Raw genomic sequence first — 18,420 nt, 5'->3', positions numbered from 1 at the left:
CCCTCTGGTATCGTTCATTTGGGACTGAGAGTCAAAAGTGACTTAACACCTGAAGTTTAACTTTTGTTATTTTCAGGAAAATCAATGTAGGGAACAACATTTTTGTTCAAATATATATTTTTTTCTTTTGTATTTTGAGAGATTTTTTTATGTTATTAATTAATATTTATGCAATAATAATGACAGATTTTTTTCCAATTGAAAATAATGTTATAATTATGCAAAAAATGTGTAATAAATATATATATTTTTTTTTGTGTTTTTCCAATTAAAGCTGCATTTCATGTTAAAATAGAGACAATGCCTTTAAAATTCAGTTTTTTGAAGGCAGATTAGTATGAAAACTTGTTTCCGTCACAGAATAAAACATTTTAAAAGGTAATTGCGACATTTTATCTCACAATCGCGAGTTTATATCTCACAATTCTGACTTTATAACACGCAATTGCGAGAAAATAAGTCAGAATTTCGAGTTTGCATGCAAGAAATAAACTCGCAATTCTATTTTTTTTGCAATTGCGAGTTTATATACAATTCTGACTTTATAACACACAATTCTGACTTTATAACACACAATTCTGACTTTATATCACCCAATTCTGACTTTATAACACACAATTCTGACTTTATAACACACAATTGCGAGAAAAAAAGTCTGAATTTCGAGTTTGCATGCAAGAAATAAACTCGCAATTCTATTTTTTTTGCAATTCCGAGTTTATATCTCACAATTCTGACTTCATAACAAACAATTGCGACTTTATTTCACACAATTCTGAGATAAAAAGTCAGAACTGTAATATAAAAAGTCGCAATTACCTTTTTTATTTTGCATTCTGTGGCGGAAACAAGTTTCCATAGATTAGTGTCTATGCTGAATTATTGATTTTATTTCACGCATTTGCAAAAGCTTTCTCTGTGTTACAGTCACACCAGTTTATATATGTTTAGAGATTTTTCTAATCAAATCACAGAGTTTCGTACATTCCGATGAAGTAGCGATTTAAAAATGTCTAAAATGAGTCGAGCAACACCAGAGGGTTAAATAATGTCAAACACACGTGTGGAAGAGTGTTTTAAATGTCAGGTGTGTATGTATTAAAATCCGATTATATTTCAGCTTCTGCAGGGGTACTTGGTGTTGGCTTTGTCTCTGTTGCTGTGGAAGCGCTATGTACTCAATCTCCTTCCAAAAACCAAAGCACAGAAAACAGAGCAGAAGGGCCAGGCTTCGCTGCAAAGGCTGCTGGGATACATGAAGCCTTTCAGTGGACGCTTTGCAGCCGTCTTCTTCTTTGTGGTTATATCTTCTTTAGGTAAAAATGTCATACACACAGTCGAGGGCAGAAGTGATAATTGTTTTTAATGACCCTATAAGTTCAATTAAACCATCAAAATATGAGGAAAATATTTTATATATTGAGGGAAGAGCAAAACACTAAACTTGGTTAAGGTATTTATCTGACAAAAAATAGAAATACAGGTTTATTTTACCATGTTAAAAAAAATGCATAGAAAAACAAAAAGCTGACATATTTCATTGCATTCATATTTCATAATAATTATTTCATTGGTTCTCTCTTGTTTTCATAATTTCTGGTAAAAAATTATCTCCACACAATTTGGCATGTTTCATCGCGTTATTATCACAAATAAAAGAATCCCTAAATATGATCATGCTTGTGCAAATGATATAAAATTAAAATATTATTTGTAAAATATTTTGTTGCTATTACTACATTACTGTATTGTTAGATGTATTATTTGGTTATTTAAATCATTAAATTTTTTATTATTTTTATTTTAATAATTTTTCAATTTTTTATTATTATTATTTATTTTATTTTATTTTCATAAAAAAAAAAAAAAATTTGACCCATTGCCTAGACAATACATAATGCCCTTTAAATTTGATTTAACTTATTACAATTTGAGTAAATATTGTGTTGTTAATGTATCGTTCTCCATTTCCTGTAATGGCGATTATGATCTGTAAATAATTATCTTGAAATCTAGCCTACAGTGTAATTTAAAACTTATATGGTCTGTCAAATGAAAGAAAGTTAAATGTGATCGCATGTCACTTTTAGTTTCACTTTGGTCAAGTTTGCTCTCGTAATTGTTCAGCACACAAAATCATGCCAAGTTTGCAAACACAGTGAATACGGACTTTTCAGCAACTTATTGATTCTTCCAGATGTAGAGATCGCAGAATAATTTGGGTCAGTGATGATAAAGCTTGTTTCTTTTTGTCTGTAAGCAAATTAGAAGATAGAACATGCATATTTACATGCATATTGTCGCACAGGTGAAATGGCGATTCCTCATTACACCGGTAAAATGACAGACTGGATCATGAATGAAGATGAACCTGAGGCCTTTAACCATGCGATCACTGTCATGACCCTGATGACCATTATGAGGTGAGACCACACAGACAATCTAATGTTCTAATAACAATCTACAATCTAAAAAAAACGATCTGACAATCTAAATATGAAGAATAATCATATTTCTTGAGCATCAAATCATCATATTAGAATGATTTGTGAAGGATCATGTGACACTGAAGACTGGAGTAATGATGCTGAAAATTCAGCTTTGATCACAGGAATAAATTACACTTTACTATATATTCACATAGAAAACAGCTGAATTACATTATAAAAATATTTATTTATTTTTTACTTTATTTTTGATCAAATAAATGCAGCCTTGGGGAGCAGAAGACTTTAAAAAATGGCACCGACCCCAAACTTTTGAAGTAGGCTTTGAAGATAAACACCTTAAATGCATTAAAGATAAAAGCAAATCTCAGGATTTCCACCTGTTTTCTGCAGTGCCGTGTGTGAGTTTGTGTGTGACCTCATCTACAACATCACCATGAGCCGAATACACACGTCCATCCAAGCGCTCGTCTTCCAGTCGGTCCTGAAACAAGATATTGCGTTCTTCGATAAAGCCTCCACAGGTAAAACTGCAAACAAAGTCCATTAGTGCTGGTTTTTTAACGGTATCATATGTTGCTGATTCTGTCTTGATCATTTTAACTCATGCTGTCACTTTTATTTTAGTATTTTTCAATTACAGTTTTTTTCGATTGCTAAACGACAGTGAGCACAACTGGAGCTACATGTGCAAAACTCTAACTACAGTCTGCACTACCAACAGTCACCTGAGCTAAACAGTTCACATCACCTGCAAAACTCACTCCAAGCAACACAACTCTTAACACACGGCTCAAAACAGGCTCAGTGCAGCCAAACACTATGCACAACCCTCACTGAGATAACACACACTGTCTCTCAGAACACACTGAGAGTAAAAACACGAGCATCAAACACCAATACAGAAAATACAAACTTTTCATCTTTACAGTTTGAACAATTTCAGTGACTTCATACAAAGTAATATTTTCTTCAAAGAAAAGAGTGACATTCTTTCACATGATTTATTTAAAATTTTAGAACATAACAATTATTTAAGGTAAATGAAAATGAGCAGTTTGCTTCAATAGTCTGTAATAATTTACGGAATTACAGTAATGAGAAAAAAAAGGTAGAAACTGAAAGTACTGTAATTCGAACAAATAATTGAGGGGCTAATCCTGCCTCTCTCTAGCATCAGGCCACAGGTTTTCATCAACATCACATCTAATGTTCTCTCTTGCCATGCACCTGGGGAAGAACCACTCGTGTCCTCACAGCCTCAAAGCATGGCTTCCAAAAGAGACATTTGTGGGTGGTGACCAAACACTTTCCACCTCCACCCATACAGAAAAAAAGTATATATATTGAAATATATTTTACGTAAAGTGTTGAAAATATATGTGGCATATATTCCAAATACATTGAAATATATTTGCATTGTTGGTCACTTATATTTATCATTTTGAAATATATTCTGAAATATAACAAAAATATATGATGTTACAGTAAGTGTGAAATATATTTACATATATTTAACTAAAATATATTTATTGGGCCAATTTCGAATATTTGCTTATATTCCAAAAATATATTTCAAATATATTTCTTTTGTGTATGGGAGCCTTTCAGCTGAAATTGCAATCAGCAGTGTGTGAAAGGCACAAGGCTGAAACCTAATCTGTTTTGAATGTGTGGTTCACAGTTTTGACAGCAGTGTGTTAGCATTTGAACAAAGTGCTGTAAATCCACAGTGTTGTGCAGGTTGTGGTTAAAGCCATGGGATAAGTGTGTAGAGTTTTGAAAACTGTGTTCAAGCAATGAAAAATGAACTAGAGTTTGGTCCACATGAACTGCTGCTGTGCAGACTGTAGTTAGAGTTTTGCACATGTGACTCCAGTTGTACCCACTGTCGTTTAGCAATCGAAAAAAACTGTAAAGCTGTGTTTCATGTTAAAATACAGACAATGCCTTTAAAATCCAGCTTTTTGAAGGTAGATTTGTGTCATCTAGTAGAAAAATATCTGTAATGCCATGGTGTAACCACTAGACTACTATATAGCTGTATATAAAGAGGCTTTAGACATAATTCCGGGTGTCCGCGGGGTCGTAAAAAGTATTGAAAGTTGATAAATCAATTTAGAGAAAATGAAGGCCCTTAAAATATATAAAAAAATATTTAATGCCAGTTTCCAAGGTGTTAAATTTCGTATCATCTTTTCATTATGTATATTTGTCCAAAGAATTGTATTAATTTGTCAGTTAATTCTCTTGTGCTTCGTTCCCACCCTTCTGAATGGTGTTGCATTGAGAAGGAGTTATCACAAACTAAGATTTAGTTGTGCTATCTTTCAATCAATAGTAATAGTTGTGACGAGGTCTTAAAATATATAGAAAGAGCCTTAAAAAGGTCTTAAATCCTGTATATACCCTGTAATTACTTACTTTTATTATTATGAGACTCAGGACCCTATTTTAACGATCTGAAACGCAAGTATCAAACGCGAAACGCAAGTAACTTTGTGGGCGGATCTCGGGTGCTGTTGCTATTATACCGGCGGGATAAATGACTCTTGCTCCCGATGCAAATCTAAACTGTGTTGGTCTGAAGTAGCTTCATTACTCATAGGTGTGGTTTGGGCGTAACGTGAAATAAACCAATCAGAGCGACATCTCACATTCCCTTTAAGAGCAGGCGTGCTTGTTCCATGGCGGATTGCTATTATAACGGCGGATTTGCCAGGAGCGGTTCACAGCCGAGGAGACCGGAGTTCTCGTCAGGGCCGTAAAACACAGAGAAGTGACATTGGGGATGGAGAAACACACCCAAATTAGCTTCGGTTAAACAGGCGTATGATAATTTGGGTAAATGTGTAAGCTAGATTTATGCCTATTTTTTCACATCTTCATGGACACAACAATGATTTCCCTCGTGTGGAATATTTTTCCTTGTAATTATGTATGGTTTGCAAAAATGTGTGCGTGTGTAGATGAGAGAAGCAGAGAGAAGACGCTGCATTATGGCCAAGCATGCGCCCTTAAAGGGATAGTTCACTTTGAAATTAATTTTTGATATGTTTTAGCTTACCTCAAGGGCATCCAAGATGTAGGTGTCTTTGTTTCCGCAGTAGTTTCAATTTTGATATTTTTAGGTCAAACCGTTCTTGTCTGTCAGTCATATAATGCAGGTCTATGGTCACTGGCTCAAAACACAAGCACAGAGTCCAAATTAAAACAATTCCCCACGTCCAAATGAAACAATTCCCCATCATAAGTACACATTGATGGCCTAAGACACGAAACGAGCGGTTTGTGTGAGAAAACGAACAGTATTTATATCGTTGTTATCTCTTGAAAACAGCACACGTCCAAATGTTCTGACGGCGCGGGCGGGTATAGATATATACATAGATGTCGCCTTGGCTACGGTTTCGTTCCAATGAACTGCAGTAGCCAAGGCAACATCTATTTATATATCTATACCCGCCCGCGCCATCAGATCATTTGGACGTGTGCTGTTTTCAAGAGATAACAACGATATAAATACTGTTCGTTTTCTCACACAAACCGCTCGTTTCGTGTCTTAGGCCATCAATGTGTACTTATGATGGGGAATTGTTTCATTTGGACGATGGGGAATTGTTTTAATTTGGACTCTGTGCATGCTCTTTGAGACAGTGACCATAGACCTGCATTATATGACTGACAGACAAGAACGGTTTGACCTAAAAATATCAAAATTGAAACTACTGCGGAAACAAAGACACCTACATCTTGGATGCCCTTGAGGTAAGCTAAAACATATCAAAAATTAATTTCAAAGTGAACTATCCCTTTAAAATAGCATCTGAACGCGCCACTGACTTTAGACGAGGTTTAGACGAGGTTTCTCCTGGTCAGTGGCGGAATTGTTTTCTGCAAATGCAAAATAGCACCAGCGAACGTTTGCGCCGGAACACGCCTCCTCTTTTCGCTGAACCGCCCCCGGGAGCGCAAGTTCATTCCCTAATTTACCGACGTGTGTCTGTGGAGGAATGATACATGCGTCGGTGTACAAAGTCAATTGCGCTGGGTGCAAGTTAGGGCCCAATGACTGTTTAGTTGTGCTATCTTACAATCAACAGTAATAGTTACAAAGAGGTCTTAAAATGTATAGAAAGAGTCTTAAAAAAGGTCTTAAAAGGTATTAAATCCTGTACATACCCTCTAATTACTTACTTTTATTAGGTTGTGGATTTGGATATATATTTAGACATTCTCAAAGACAACTTTTTGTCAAGGTTTAGATACTTTTTGGTTTGAAATGTTGATTTGAAGTGTCAGTCAAAAGACATTTAACATGAAAATTCAATAAAGATGTGATGAATTTAAAAGGACTTTTACCGGTTTCGTGTTCAGGTGACATCGTGTCCCGCATCACCACCGACACCAACACCATGAGTGAGTCTCTGAGTGAGAAGTTGAGTCTGCTCATGTGGTACTTCATGCGCATCCTCTTCCTCTTCGGCTCCATGATGCTGCTCTCCGTCAGACTGTCCGTCTTCACCGCTCTCGGCCTCCCCATCATCTTGGTCATCCCAGAATTTTCCGGCCGGTTCTACCAGGTAACATTGATATTAATTTTATCACATGTAAGTCATATAGCAGTGGCCAAAAGTGACGTCCGGGGGAGAAAAAATTGGAATCTTCAGCCTTTATTCAAATATTATTATTAATATTTTGTAAGCATATTGGGTAGTTGTGCTTGGAGTCGATTTTTTTATTTGTGATAAAAACGCAATAAAATTTTTAACACGTGCAAAAACGAGAGAGACAATGAAATAGTATTAACTGATTATGTCGTTGTCATTGTTTACTTCTTTTTCCTGTTTTTCCATGCATTTTTTTTTTTTTTTTGCATAGTAAAATAAAACCTCTAGTTATAGTTTGGCAAATCATTTTGTCAGATAAATATCTCAACCAAGTTTAAATAACAACATTTTATCACTCCATAAATCAGAAAATACTATAAACAGCAAGTTTTTAAAGAGTAAAATGTTATATGAATTAGACGAATAATACATTTAAAACTAAAACCATAAAAAAACTTGAAATTAAATAAAAAATAAAGAACTTAAACGTATTTTATTTCAGCTGGTTGCAAAAGCAAAAGTTTTTCATTTGAAAAAGTTTAACTTGTACTAAAATAATAATAAAAAACTATATAGACATTAACATATATATATATATATATATATATATATATATATATGAAGAGTTCAGATGCAAAAGCCTCTAAGTGCCATCTGAAATTTTCTTCTAGAATGATCATTTTTATGAAGCTCGGCTCGGTTAAGTTCAGTAATTTCACTTGAATGGCAATGGAAATTACCTATTAATTGCCATTTAAGTGAAATTACTGAACTTAAATAACCGAGCTTCATAAAAATGAGAATTTTTCAGATGGCACTTAGAGGCTAGGTATATATATATTAAAAATGACAAATCACTTAAAAACTTACTTATTAACAAAAACTATAAGAGTATCTCATTGACTGGCAAACCTTCAGAATAGATAAAGTGTAATAAAATATGCATTTTTGGATGTTTTCTGAAAGTCAAAATACAATCAAAATAGCCCAAAATGTAAAAAATCGACCAGTTCACGAAAAATCAATGGTTTTGCCTATTTTGCCTTAAGACTTCTATCATGTAAATAAATCATGCACAAAACTTTCACAATGACTTTAAGATCAGACAGAAATAAAATCAAGCAGCTTTTTCCAAATGTTGGGATTCTCAACATTCATTTCCAATGACACCTTCATATCACAAGTCCATCAAGTGTTTATGTGTGCTGATGTGTGCTAATGTTTCCCCCTCAGAAACTTTCTGCGCAAGTGCAAGAATCTCTCGCGAAAGCCAACGACGTTGCGACGGAAACGTTCTCCTCCATGAAGACGGTCCGGAGCTTTGCTAACGAGGACGGAGAAACCGAGAGGTACAAGAAGTGTTTAGAAGGCACGTACGCCCTGAACAAAGTGGAGGCCGCTGCTTACGCTGCCTCAACGTGGACCAATAGTGTGAGTTTTGTTGGTATAATGCACATTTTTCCAAACCTATTCTATGCATTCTGTGCACATTATTCATTTTGAACACATGTGGACCACAAAATCAGTCACAAGGGTAAATTTTTTTGAGATTTAATAAGCTTTCCATTGATGTGTGGTTTGTTAGAATAGGACAATATTATGCTGAGATGCAACTATTGAAAATCTGGAATCTGAGGGTGCAAAAAAATCGAAACATTGAAAAAATCTCCTTTAAAGTTGTTCATTTATGTTTGTGATTGTGCTGCATTCACTCACAATTTTTTTTTTAAATATATATTTACGGTAGGAAATTTACAAAATATCTTCATGGAACATGATCTTTACTTAATATCCTAATGATTTTTGGCATAAAAGAAAAATCGATAATTTTGACCCATACAATGTAGTGTTGGCTATTGCCACAGATATACCCGTGGCTGGTTTTGTGATCCAGGGTCACATATGCATTCTGGAACAAACACTGCTTTGAATATTAAAAGTGGTTTTCAAATGCATCCTGAAGTCTGAGTTTGAAATCAAATGTGCATTTTTCAGATGTCCAGTCTGGCTTTGAAAGTCAGTATACTGTACTATGGAGGACGGCTTGTGACAGGAAGTGATGTCAGCAGCGGTGATCTGGTTTCCTTTGTGCTGTATGAGCTTCAGTTCACATCAGCGGTGGAGGTAATCCCTCAGATCCTGTCGGTTTGACCACCAGACCAAATCCTGTCAGTTTGGTTTGCATGCTAAAGCAAGCATCACTATTTAAACACCTTCTCGTGTTGGTCAAAAATGTGTGTTTAAATGAAATTAATGTACGATATTTTAGTTCGATAATGTTTTTTATTTAATATTTTGAATTTTTAGGGGATTTTATGGCACTTAAATTATATTTACGCTGTATTTATAATCCATTTATTCACTTTTTGAGCATAGTCCTGAAAATGAAATTTCCTATTTAAACTGTGGTAAATCTTGAATGCTTTAGAGCAACAGATTTAAGTTTGATCTCTTTTTAAAGACGACACTTGGCAGATTATTGCTGAAGTGAAAAAAGTTTTAAAAAGTGAACTTAAAAAAATTTACGTTTATTTTTACAATTTTATATGAAATATATATTTTTTAAAAACATGTTTTACTCTAAAACTGTGAGAAAATCAAAGCCATATATCTAAACAAATCAAAATTTGAGGTTTATATTTCAAAAAATGAGCTTTCAGTCAGAAGTTGTTCGGCTGCAGTACCAAACGCTTCCACTAGAGGAAATTCGTCTGCCATTCATTTCCAATGCGCTCATTTTTGACTCATTTAGTGTGGCTAAAAACTGTTTTTCAGGACCATTAAACCTGTTCGAATCATGTCCATGATTTTTTGTGTGTTTACATAGCAAATGCCAAAACCTTTATCAAGTTTCATACCATTCCAATGAAGAAAACATTTTTGAAAAAAAAAACAAATGTAAATTTTTTCGGTCATAAATGACTGAAAAGCACCAGAATCCGCTCACAACAGCCTAGCATTGACTTTTGCATGAGAAACCACCACTGTTTTTTTCTTCTCGTCCAGTTTGTGCCTTGAAATCCCTGCCGCTTGTGTCACAGGTACTGATGTCTTACTGGCCGCATGTAAAGAAGGCGGTCGGTGCTTCAGAAAAGATCTTCGAGTATGTGGACCGAAAGCCGGATGTTCCTCCAGACGGGTCTCTCGCTCCTCATCATCTAAAAGGACACGTATGCTTCAGAGATATCACCTTTGCTTATCCGAAGAGACCGGACACAGATGTGCTGAAGGTGTGCACTGCTCCTATTATATTTCACAAAATTAAAAGAATTATTCAATTCGAGAAAAGAAAAAAACAGCAAAACAGATTTTGTGAAACAGATATTACAGTATCAAATATTATAAGAGAAAGAAAAAAGGGGCATAAAAAATATCAATTGTAGTATCAGTACAGTTTGTTACAAGGCAATGTCAGCCAACACAGTAGCAGTAATTTAATCAGATATATAGTTCTATATTTATTACTCTGCCAGTAGTGGGTACCTGATCCGATCAGTTTTGACTTATGATTTTTTATTTTTTATTTTTTATAACTTTATACAAAAGAAAAAACTACATTTTACTCCAGAAGTACTCTCATTCCCAGTGTGGTTATTTATTTTATTTTTATTCCTACCATTACTTTTTTCATTCCTTATATCTTTCGTATCTCTATTTATTCAATAATTCGTAAGATTTCCTGAAAATATTTTCTATTTTTTAAATATTTTAAATATGAAGGAAGAACAAAACACTAATCTTGGTGAAGGTATTTATCAGACAAAATTATTTGGCAAAAAGGGCAAACTACAGCTACAAATAAATGCATAGAAATACAAAAATCTGACAGGAAAACGCAAACATTTTTGCTTTTTGTTCATAATTTCTGGCCAAAAATTATGTCGTACAATTTGACATGTTTCATTGTGTTATTATCACAAACATTTACTCCAATCTTACTCATAACTATGCAAAATCTTTAATAATATTTAAATAAAGGGTGAAGATGTCAATTTTTCACAGACTGGATATCTGGTTTTGCCTCTTCTGCATATTTAATGAAAATCTGTGTTGGTGCTTCTAGAGCGTCTCTCTCGAGCTGAAGCCGGGCCAGATCACGGCTCTAGTGGGTCCGTCAGGTTCTGGAAAAACCACCATTGTGAGTTTGCTGGAGAGATTTTACCAGCCTCAAAATGGGCAGATTTTATTGGACCAGAAGCCTTTGCTGAGCTACAAGGACGAATATCTGCATAAGAAGGTAATCCTATTATTTGCTATATACTAATAGCTGCAACTAAGTAAATATAAATAAATATAATATAAATGTTTGCTGACCTTGTTTAATCTCCACCCTCTCAGATTAGTGTGGTGTCTCAGGAGCCGGTTCTGTTTGCTCGGTCTGTGCTGGAAAACATCAGATATGGCAAAGAAAACGCCTCGGATGAAGAAGTACACGCCGCTGCCAAGATGGCCAATGCAGACGACTTCATCTCTAGTTTACCTAAAGGATACGACACTGGTGAGTCTTAAAGGATTAGTTCACCTCAGAATGAAAATTTCCTGATAATTTACTCGCCCCAATGCCATCCAAGATGTCCATGTCTTTCTTTCTTTAGTGGAAAAGAAAGTTTTTTGAGGAAAACATTTCAGGATTTTTCTCCACACAATGGACTTCAATGGCAACCAGAATGTTGAAGTTCAAATCAGTGCCGTTTCAAAGGGCTCTGCACGATCCCAGCTGAGGAACGGGGTCTTATCTAGCGAAACGATCGGTCATTTAATAAAGAAAATTAAAATGTATATACTTTTTAACCACAATTGTTCGTCTTGTGCTGGTCTGCGACGCGCCAGGCATTGCGTCATCACGTTGGAAAGGTCACGCGTCACGTCATCTATCTAAGTTATTTGTCTGTGTTCTCCGGTTCAGAAAGGCAGGGAAGGGCCAAAAATGTCATCTCATTTTCTCTTCCAACTTCAAAATCGTCCGACATCTTTGTTTTAATTTGTTATTATTATTTTCTTCTTTTTTTCCGTGACCTTTCCGACGTAAAACGTGGCGCGTCGCAGACCAGCACAAGACGAACAATTGTGGTTAAAAAGTATACATTTTTATTTTTTTTCACGTTGGTTAACATCATTAACCCATTAACTCTGCGATGCTGTTTGCGAATGTTCGTTAAAACGATGCTTTCGGGAAACACAGACTCGTTGAACTGCTGATCACGACAGAACTTAGTTGGCTAATGATGCGTTCGGGAAACGCACCCCTGTTTAGTTCCTGTCTCTATGAAGCCCCTCCTTCTGAAAAGCACACTGTGCTCTGATTGGTCGGCTGGATCAGTGTTTTGTGATTGGTCGAGCGCTTAGAGTGTGTTTGGGAAATGTCCCGCCCCCTTACCATAACCGCCAGTTTAACACACTACTAACTAACTCAACCAGGCCCCGCCCCTTTATTCTGCGTATGAATTATTGAAATGAGGAATATTGTGACGTGTTCGTTCCCGGAAGAAACTCAAGACTGCAATGGAGGCGTTTCAGGAGTTCAGAAACACTGACTCTGATATAGAGAAGAACTGTAACTTTATATATATATATATATATATATATACATACAGTAGTCAACATTTGAAGTGGATCAAAGTTAAACATGAATTTTGAACAATACCCATTCTTGTCTTAGGACAACTTTGATGAACTATTTTGATCCACTTCAGATGTTGACTACTGTATATATATATATATATATCTAGGCCTGTCACGATAACAAATTTTGCTGGACGATAAATTGTCCAAGAAATTATCGCGATAAACGATAATATTGTCGTTCTGAGACCATTTTCATTTAATATAATTATAATGGCATAATAATGCAGGTACACCTTTTCAACGATCTATACACTTTTATTTCTAAAGAATATTAAACATTGAAAACGGAAAACATTTTAAATATCCAAAAAAATGAACAAAACAACCAAAAACAATAAAAGCAATGGACTCTCAGTGTCTGTTAACAAAATAAATGTCTGTTAATAAATAAAATGGATGTAAACAAAATTGCACTTCAAAAAATATTAAACATTAGGCTTTAGACATTAGGCATAAATAGTGATACATTCCATAACAGGCAAAACTGACAGTTAGGACCTTTGTAAACAAAAAAACAAAAAGCCTCAACAAGCCAAATCGCACAATTTTGCACTGTTACTCCTGTTACTTTGTCCTCCTGTTACTTTGTCAAGTGATTGTGTACTGTCGGGAAGACGGAGCTTTAATATGCTTTATTGCGTGTAGCCTATATGCTACGCACTGAAAATACTTGGTTAGGATTAGGGGTGAGGAGTGCGTGCGTATTACACGCCATAAAGAGCGTATCATATGCACGCAAAAACTATTTTTGGCGTATAAATGGCATGAGAAATAACATTCGTGGTATAGATTAGATACGCATTTTCATGTGATCGGGCTCGCTGTCGCAACTCACAACTAGCGTCTTCTCTCTCTCCCGGCACCGGCAGTCGCCGCAAACAGTCCCGCCGGCGCTTTCCCACACAAAGACCATGCAACTGACAAGAGAGTTCACTCCATATCTATGGTTCACTCCTCAGAGTGGTCATCCAGTCTCTTTGGTAGAGACTGAGAGAGAGAGACGAGGAAAACAAACAAGCATGCAAATGGAATTATCGCAGCCGGAAAAATGATCGAGCTCATTTTTTTTTATCGTGCGATTAATTGACTTATCGACTATCGCGACAGGCCTATATATATCTGATCTACAGTTGGTGCAGAGAGTAAGAGGTGTTGTTTGGTGTTCCTTAGACGCCGGAGAGAAGGGCGGTCAGGTTTCCGGAGGACAGAAGCAGCGCATTGCCATCGCCAGAGCTCTGATTCAGACACCGCAGATTCTGGTTCTGGATGATGCCACCAGCTCACTGGACACTGAGAGTGAACACAGGGTAAGATGTCCACCGGAGTTTTGAACAATACTTTTTTTTAAAGGCTATATTTTCTAAATGTCATAATCATTTGTTAACAAATAAGCATTCATTACTTCAGTGAGCTCATTGTGTCTGCATTAAATTACTACATTGTTTAAATTAATACATTTTTTAGCTAAAAATGATTTTGTATATGTACATTTCTGAAATGCATAACTTATACAGTTACTTCTGATAACAGATCACTGTAAATTGTAATGTGGACTCATGCACTTTCTGTAAAGCTGCTTTGAAATGATGTGTATTGTGAAAAGCGCTATACAAATAAACGTGAATTGGATTCCATTACGAACAGAGTTACAAGCATTAACACTGACAAATCTTCACTGACTTAATTCAGTGTGGAAAATATAACTGATAACAAATATAAAACGGAGATACACAAGAGAAACAGATACACATCAAAATAAAATTTACAGGCAGAAAGTGTCTGTTGAAAGATAATTAAGATGTCTATAAAAAACAAATAAATAAATAAATAAAAGGAAACACTTAAACAAAAACAAAAATAGAGAACCTGCTCCCGACTTTTAACGTAAAAGCGGCGCGACTATTTGTAAGGAAGGGTTCAAGTGCGTAATGCTGAAACCCTACTGTAATTGTTAGGATTTTCAAAGATAAAAGTGATCAGGAAAACCGAACCGCAAGTCGTTGAGACTTGAAACTTTGAGGGACTTGAAACTACAGCGATTATAAGTACCAAATCACTCATAAGTTTTGTGGTAATTTTTTTTTTTTTTTTAACCTACTTAAGCGAACTATTTCTAGTTTTTTTACCCAATCAGAACTAAACCAGTGTTGAAATATTGTTAGCAATAATTATCTAAAAAAGTCCAAATTTCAATTCACATCCGTGAAGGGACGCCAAAACGTTGAAAGTTTTACTAAACGTTTACTAAAACGGCTATAACTCTCGAACGGAATGAGATAATTTCACCAAACTTGGTACACCTATAGCAATAGCAACTTTATTTATATAGCACAATTAAAACAACACAAGTTGACCAATGTGCTTTATGAGCTATAAGGCCATCTAGTGGCAAGAGTCGTGAAATATCATGTCATATTATTATTTTTCCACAAGAGGTCGGCAAAGACACACCCAATGCAAGATATTTTGAGCTGAATTAAAAGTTATGCATGAAAATGTGAGTTATTTTGAATTTAAGTTGAAAGAATGTGCTTAAACTACTATTTATCTATAATTTATTGATCAAATCTAGTAATTTAAAGGTAATTAAAATAAAAAATAACAAAGAATCTCCCCAAAAATGTGCATTAAAAAATAGAAAAAATATTATCAAAATGAAATAAAATAAGCTTTCTGGACAACAACAACAGCAACAACAACAACAACAAAAAAGTCTAAGTTTAGGGCTTCGGGTCATTTTGACCCGCGAGGGAAAGATGTGTTAGAAAGATGCAAGGGAAGGATGAGGGTTAGAAATACAGAGATATTCAATCATCTGTGTCTTTGATTGGTGGCTGATTATTCTCGTCCTCCTCTTCTCTCAGGTGTACAGCGCTCTGAAGAAGGACATGAAGAGCTCCACAGTTCTGCTCATCACACACAGACTGAGCGGCGTGGAGAACGCAGATCACATCGTCTTCCTCCGAGAGGGAGAAGTGGTGGAGGAGGGAAACCATCAGCAACTGCTGGCCAAACAGGGGTACTACGCAGAGTTCGCCAAACAACAGAACACCGCGATCCATCGCAACAACGCAGAAGACGACCAATGATCATCTACATCACCTGTCATGTGATGTCAGCACTAATCAGATGACACGTTTTTGCATTTGTTTCTACATCAGTACATATTTCTCAGCTGTTGATTCTGCTAGTGTTTTTAAATTAGGTGTAAATATCACAAAAACGCGAGAAAAGATATGGGTGAATCTCACTAAAATATGTCCAGGTTTCGCCCCCAAATCCATTATTTTGGAAATATAGAAAACGTATTTTTAAGCCATTTTTAGAATCATTTACATTTTTTGTTATTGTGACGTATTTTTCCCAATTGAAACAAAATGCATAATGTGCACAAAAACGTACTACCGCACACATATTATAATTCATAGTGCTCACAAGAGTATCCTTTGGAAATGTATTATATTTCCATTCAGTTATGCAATGCATAGTTCAGTTGCACAGGTGTATTGTAAGTTGCACTAAACCATTAAAAAAAAAAATAGTTTACATGATTTACGTCAGGATAAACTAAATGTAAATAGTTATTTTAAATGTAATGGCTAACCATTATAATGGCATACCGTTATATATACAGTAGTGTGCAAAAGTGATGTCTGGAGGGGAAATCTGTTTTTAATGACCCTACAAGTTTAATGAAATCATCAAAATATGAAATATTTTATGTTTTTAAACAAACAGAAACAATAAACTTGGTTAAGGTATTTATTATTAGGCAAACAATTATTCGGCAAAAAGGCAAACTACAGCTACATGCTAACAGCGATTAGTTAAGTGCTAAATCATGCCAAGATCATGCTAAGAACTCTATAAAAACTCCATAGTAACCATCTGTGACAACTACCAACCACCTAGTAACACCATAGCAACCGCCCTGAACACCCTAGCAACCCCCTATAAACGCACTAGCAACCACCCAAAATACCCTAGCAACGCCTAGCAACACCATAGTAACCACCCAAAAAACCCTAGCAACCGCCTAGCAACACCCTAGCAACCACCCAGAACACCCTAGAAACCACCCAAAATACCATAGCAACAGCCTAGCAACCGCTTAGTAACAGAACAGCAACCACCCAGAACACCATAGCAACCACCTAGTAACACCCTAGCAACCGGAAAAACCATTTTAAACCATAAAAAAAAATTGTTTACATGATTTACGTCAGGATAAACTAAATGTAAAAAATTTTTTAAATGTAAATGGCTAACCATTATAATGGCATACCGTTATATATACAGTAGTGTGCAAAAGTGATGTCTGGAGGGGAAATCTGTTTTTAATGACCCTACAAGTTTAATGAAACCATCAAAATATGAAATATTTTATATTTTTAAACAAACAAAAACAATAAACTTGGTTAAGGTATGTATTATTAGGCAAACAATTATTCGGCAAAAAGGCAAACTACAGCGACAGTTTTTATTTTACTATGTAAAAAAAATCATAGAAAAAGCAAACATAACCTGTAATTCATATTTAATTCTCTCTCTCATTTTCTAATTTCTGGCCAAAAATTATGTCTGCACAATTTGTCATGTTTCATTTCGTTATTATCACGAATAAAACAATCAACTCCAAGTACAGCTACACATTTTTACTAATTTTTGAAGAGATCAATTTTCACTTCTTCAACTTTTGGACACTACTGTAAATATATATATATATATATATATATATATATATATATATATATATATATATATATATATATATATATATATATATATAATTGAATTGCCATTAAAACCAAAAAAAATTTTCTTTCTTTCTTTAAACCAAACATAATTTAATTTAATTTAATTTAATTTAATTTAATTTAATTTAATTTAATTTCTGGATAAAATATGTTCTGTTCTTGACATGTTTCAGGAGAGTCACCCATATACCGTTAACCAGGGCTAGTAAATCGCTTGTTAAACATTTTCCCAGCGCTCAAACCATATCTGTCTTTACACTTATGGTTCTTTCTGTTCTGAACTTTTTCTTGGCTATATAAATGATAGAGTTATGCAAAGCAGTTCTCCCCCTGTGGTTGATATATGTTCATGTTGTAAATAATAAACATATATTGATTTATAACTTTCATTATTGTCATTTTGTTATTTTTTACTTTTTATTTGAATGCTTAACAGATCCGTTGTTCACTTTCTTAAAAAATGTATGTTGATTAAAAACATGATTGTTACGTAGGCCTATGTCTACCCAATAATGTTTGATAATGATTTATTACTTAAAAAAAAGCTTAATATAATTTAGAAATTGAGGGTTAGGAGTGCAAATATGTACTTATGAAACCTGAAAGTTAATCATTTAATATATTTAAAAATATGATAAAGGAAATAAAATGTTTCAACAATTTTATCTAATTTCAGTTCAGTGTAGAAATATATTTAACATGCTAAATAAGTAATACAGTAGGTCTTCTGCTCAAAAACTTTATTAAAACATTATTGTTATTTAATTATTGAAACAGTTTAGGTTCGTTTCTTTGTCATAATCTTAAAATCCTCACTAGATGGTAACCGTGAGTCATACATAAACTCCCTGGGCGTGTCTAACGCTGGAACGGCGTGAGACTCAGCCAATAAGGAACCAGCTTTAGAGGCGGGACGAATTCTGATTGGTCATTGGCGTTCTTATATAAAAACCCAGGAGCGGAAATTGAAAGGCGCCATTT

General features: G+C 34.9%; 1 protein-coding gene across 1 annotated transcript in view; it reads left to right on the top strand.

Moving 5' to 3' along the window:
* The window catches only part of tap1 (transporter 1, ATP-binding cassette, sub-family B (MDR/TAP)), a 17,978-nt gene extending 1,279 nt beyond the window's left edge, over positions 1-16,699 (top strand). The window contains exons 3-13 of the mRNA XM_084385341.1: positions 1,121-1,316; positions 2,309-2,423; positions 2,841-2,971; positions 6,825-7,030; positions 8,291-8,488; positions 9,053-9,181; positions 10,099-10,287; positions 11,121-11,294; positions 11,396-11,555; positions 13,853-13,989; positions 15,547-16,699. Coding sequence (XP_084241467.1) covers positions 1,121-1,316; positions 2,309-2,423; positions 2,841-2,971; positions 6,825-7,030; positions 8,291-8,488; positions 9,053-9,181; positions 10,099-10,287; positions 11,121-11,294; positions 11,396-11,555; positions 13,853-13,989; positions 15,547-15,771 — 1,860 coding nt within the window. The 3' untranslated portion in view covers positions 15,772-16,699. The remainder of the gene's footprint in view (positions 1-1,120; positions 1,317-2,308; positions 2,424-2,840; positions 2,972-6,824; positions 7,031-8,290; positions 8,489-9,052; positions 9,182-10,098; positions 10,288-11,120; positions 11,295-11,395; positions 11,556-13,852; positions 13,990-15,546) is intronic.
* The last annotated feature ends 1,721 nt before the right edge of the window (positions 16,700-18,420 follow it).

Source organism: Rutilus rutilus (genome assembly GCF_951802725.1).
Source record: "Rutilus rutilus genome assembly, chromosome: 17".
NCBI classification, from domain to species: domain Eukaryota; kingdom Metazoa; phylum Chordata; class Actinopteri; order Cypriniformes; family Leuciscidae; genus Rutilus; species Rutilus rutilus.
The sequence above is the reverse complement of the archived record's forward strand: the minus strand, read 5'-3'. Positions and strand labels throughout refer to the sequence as shown.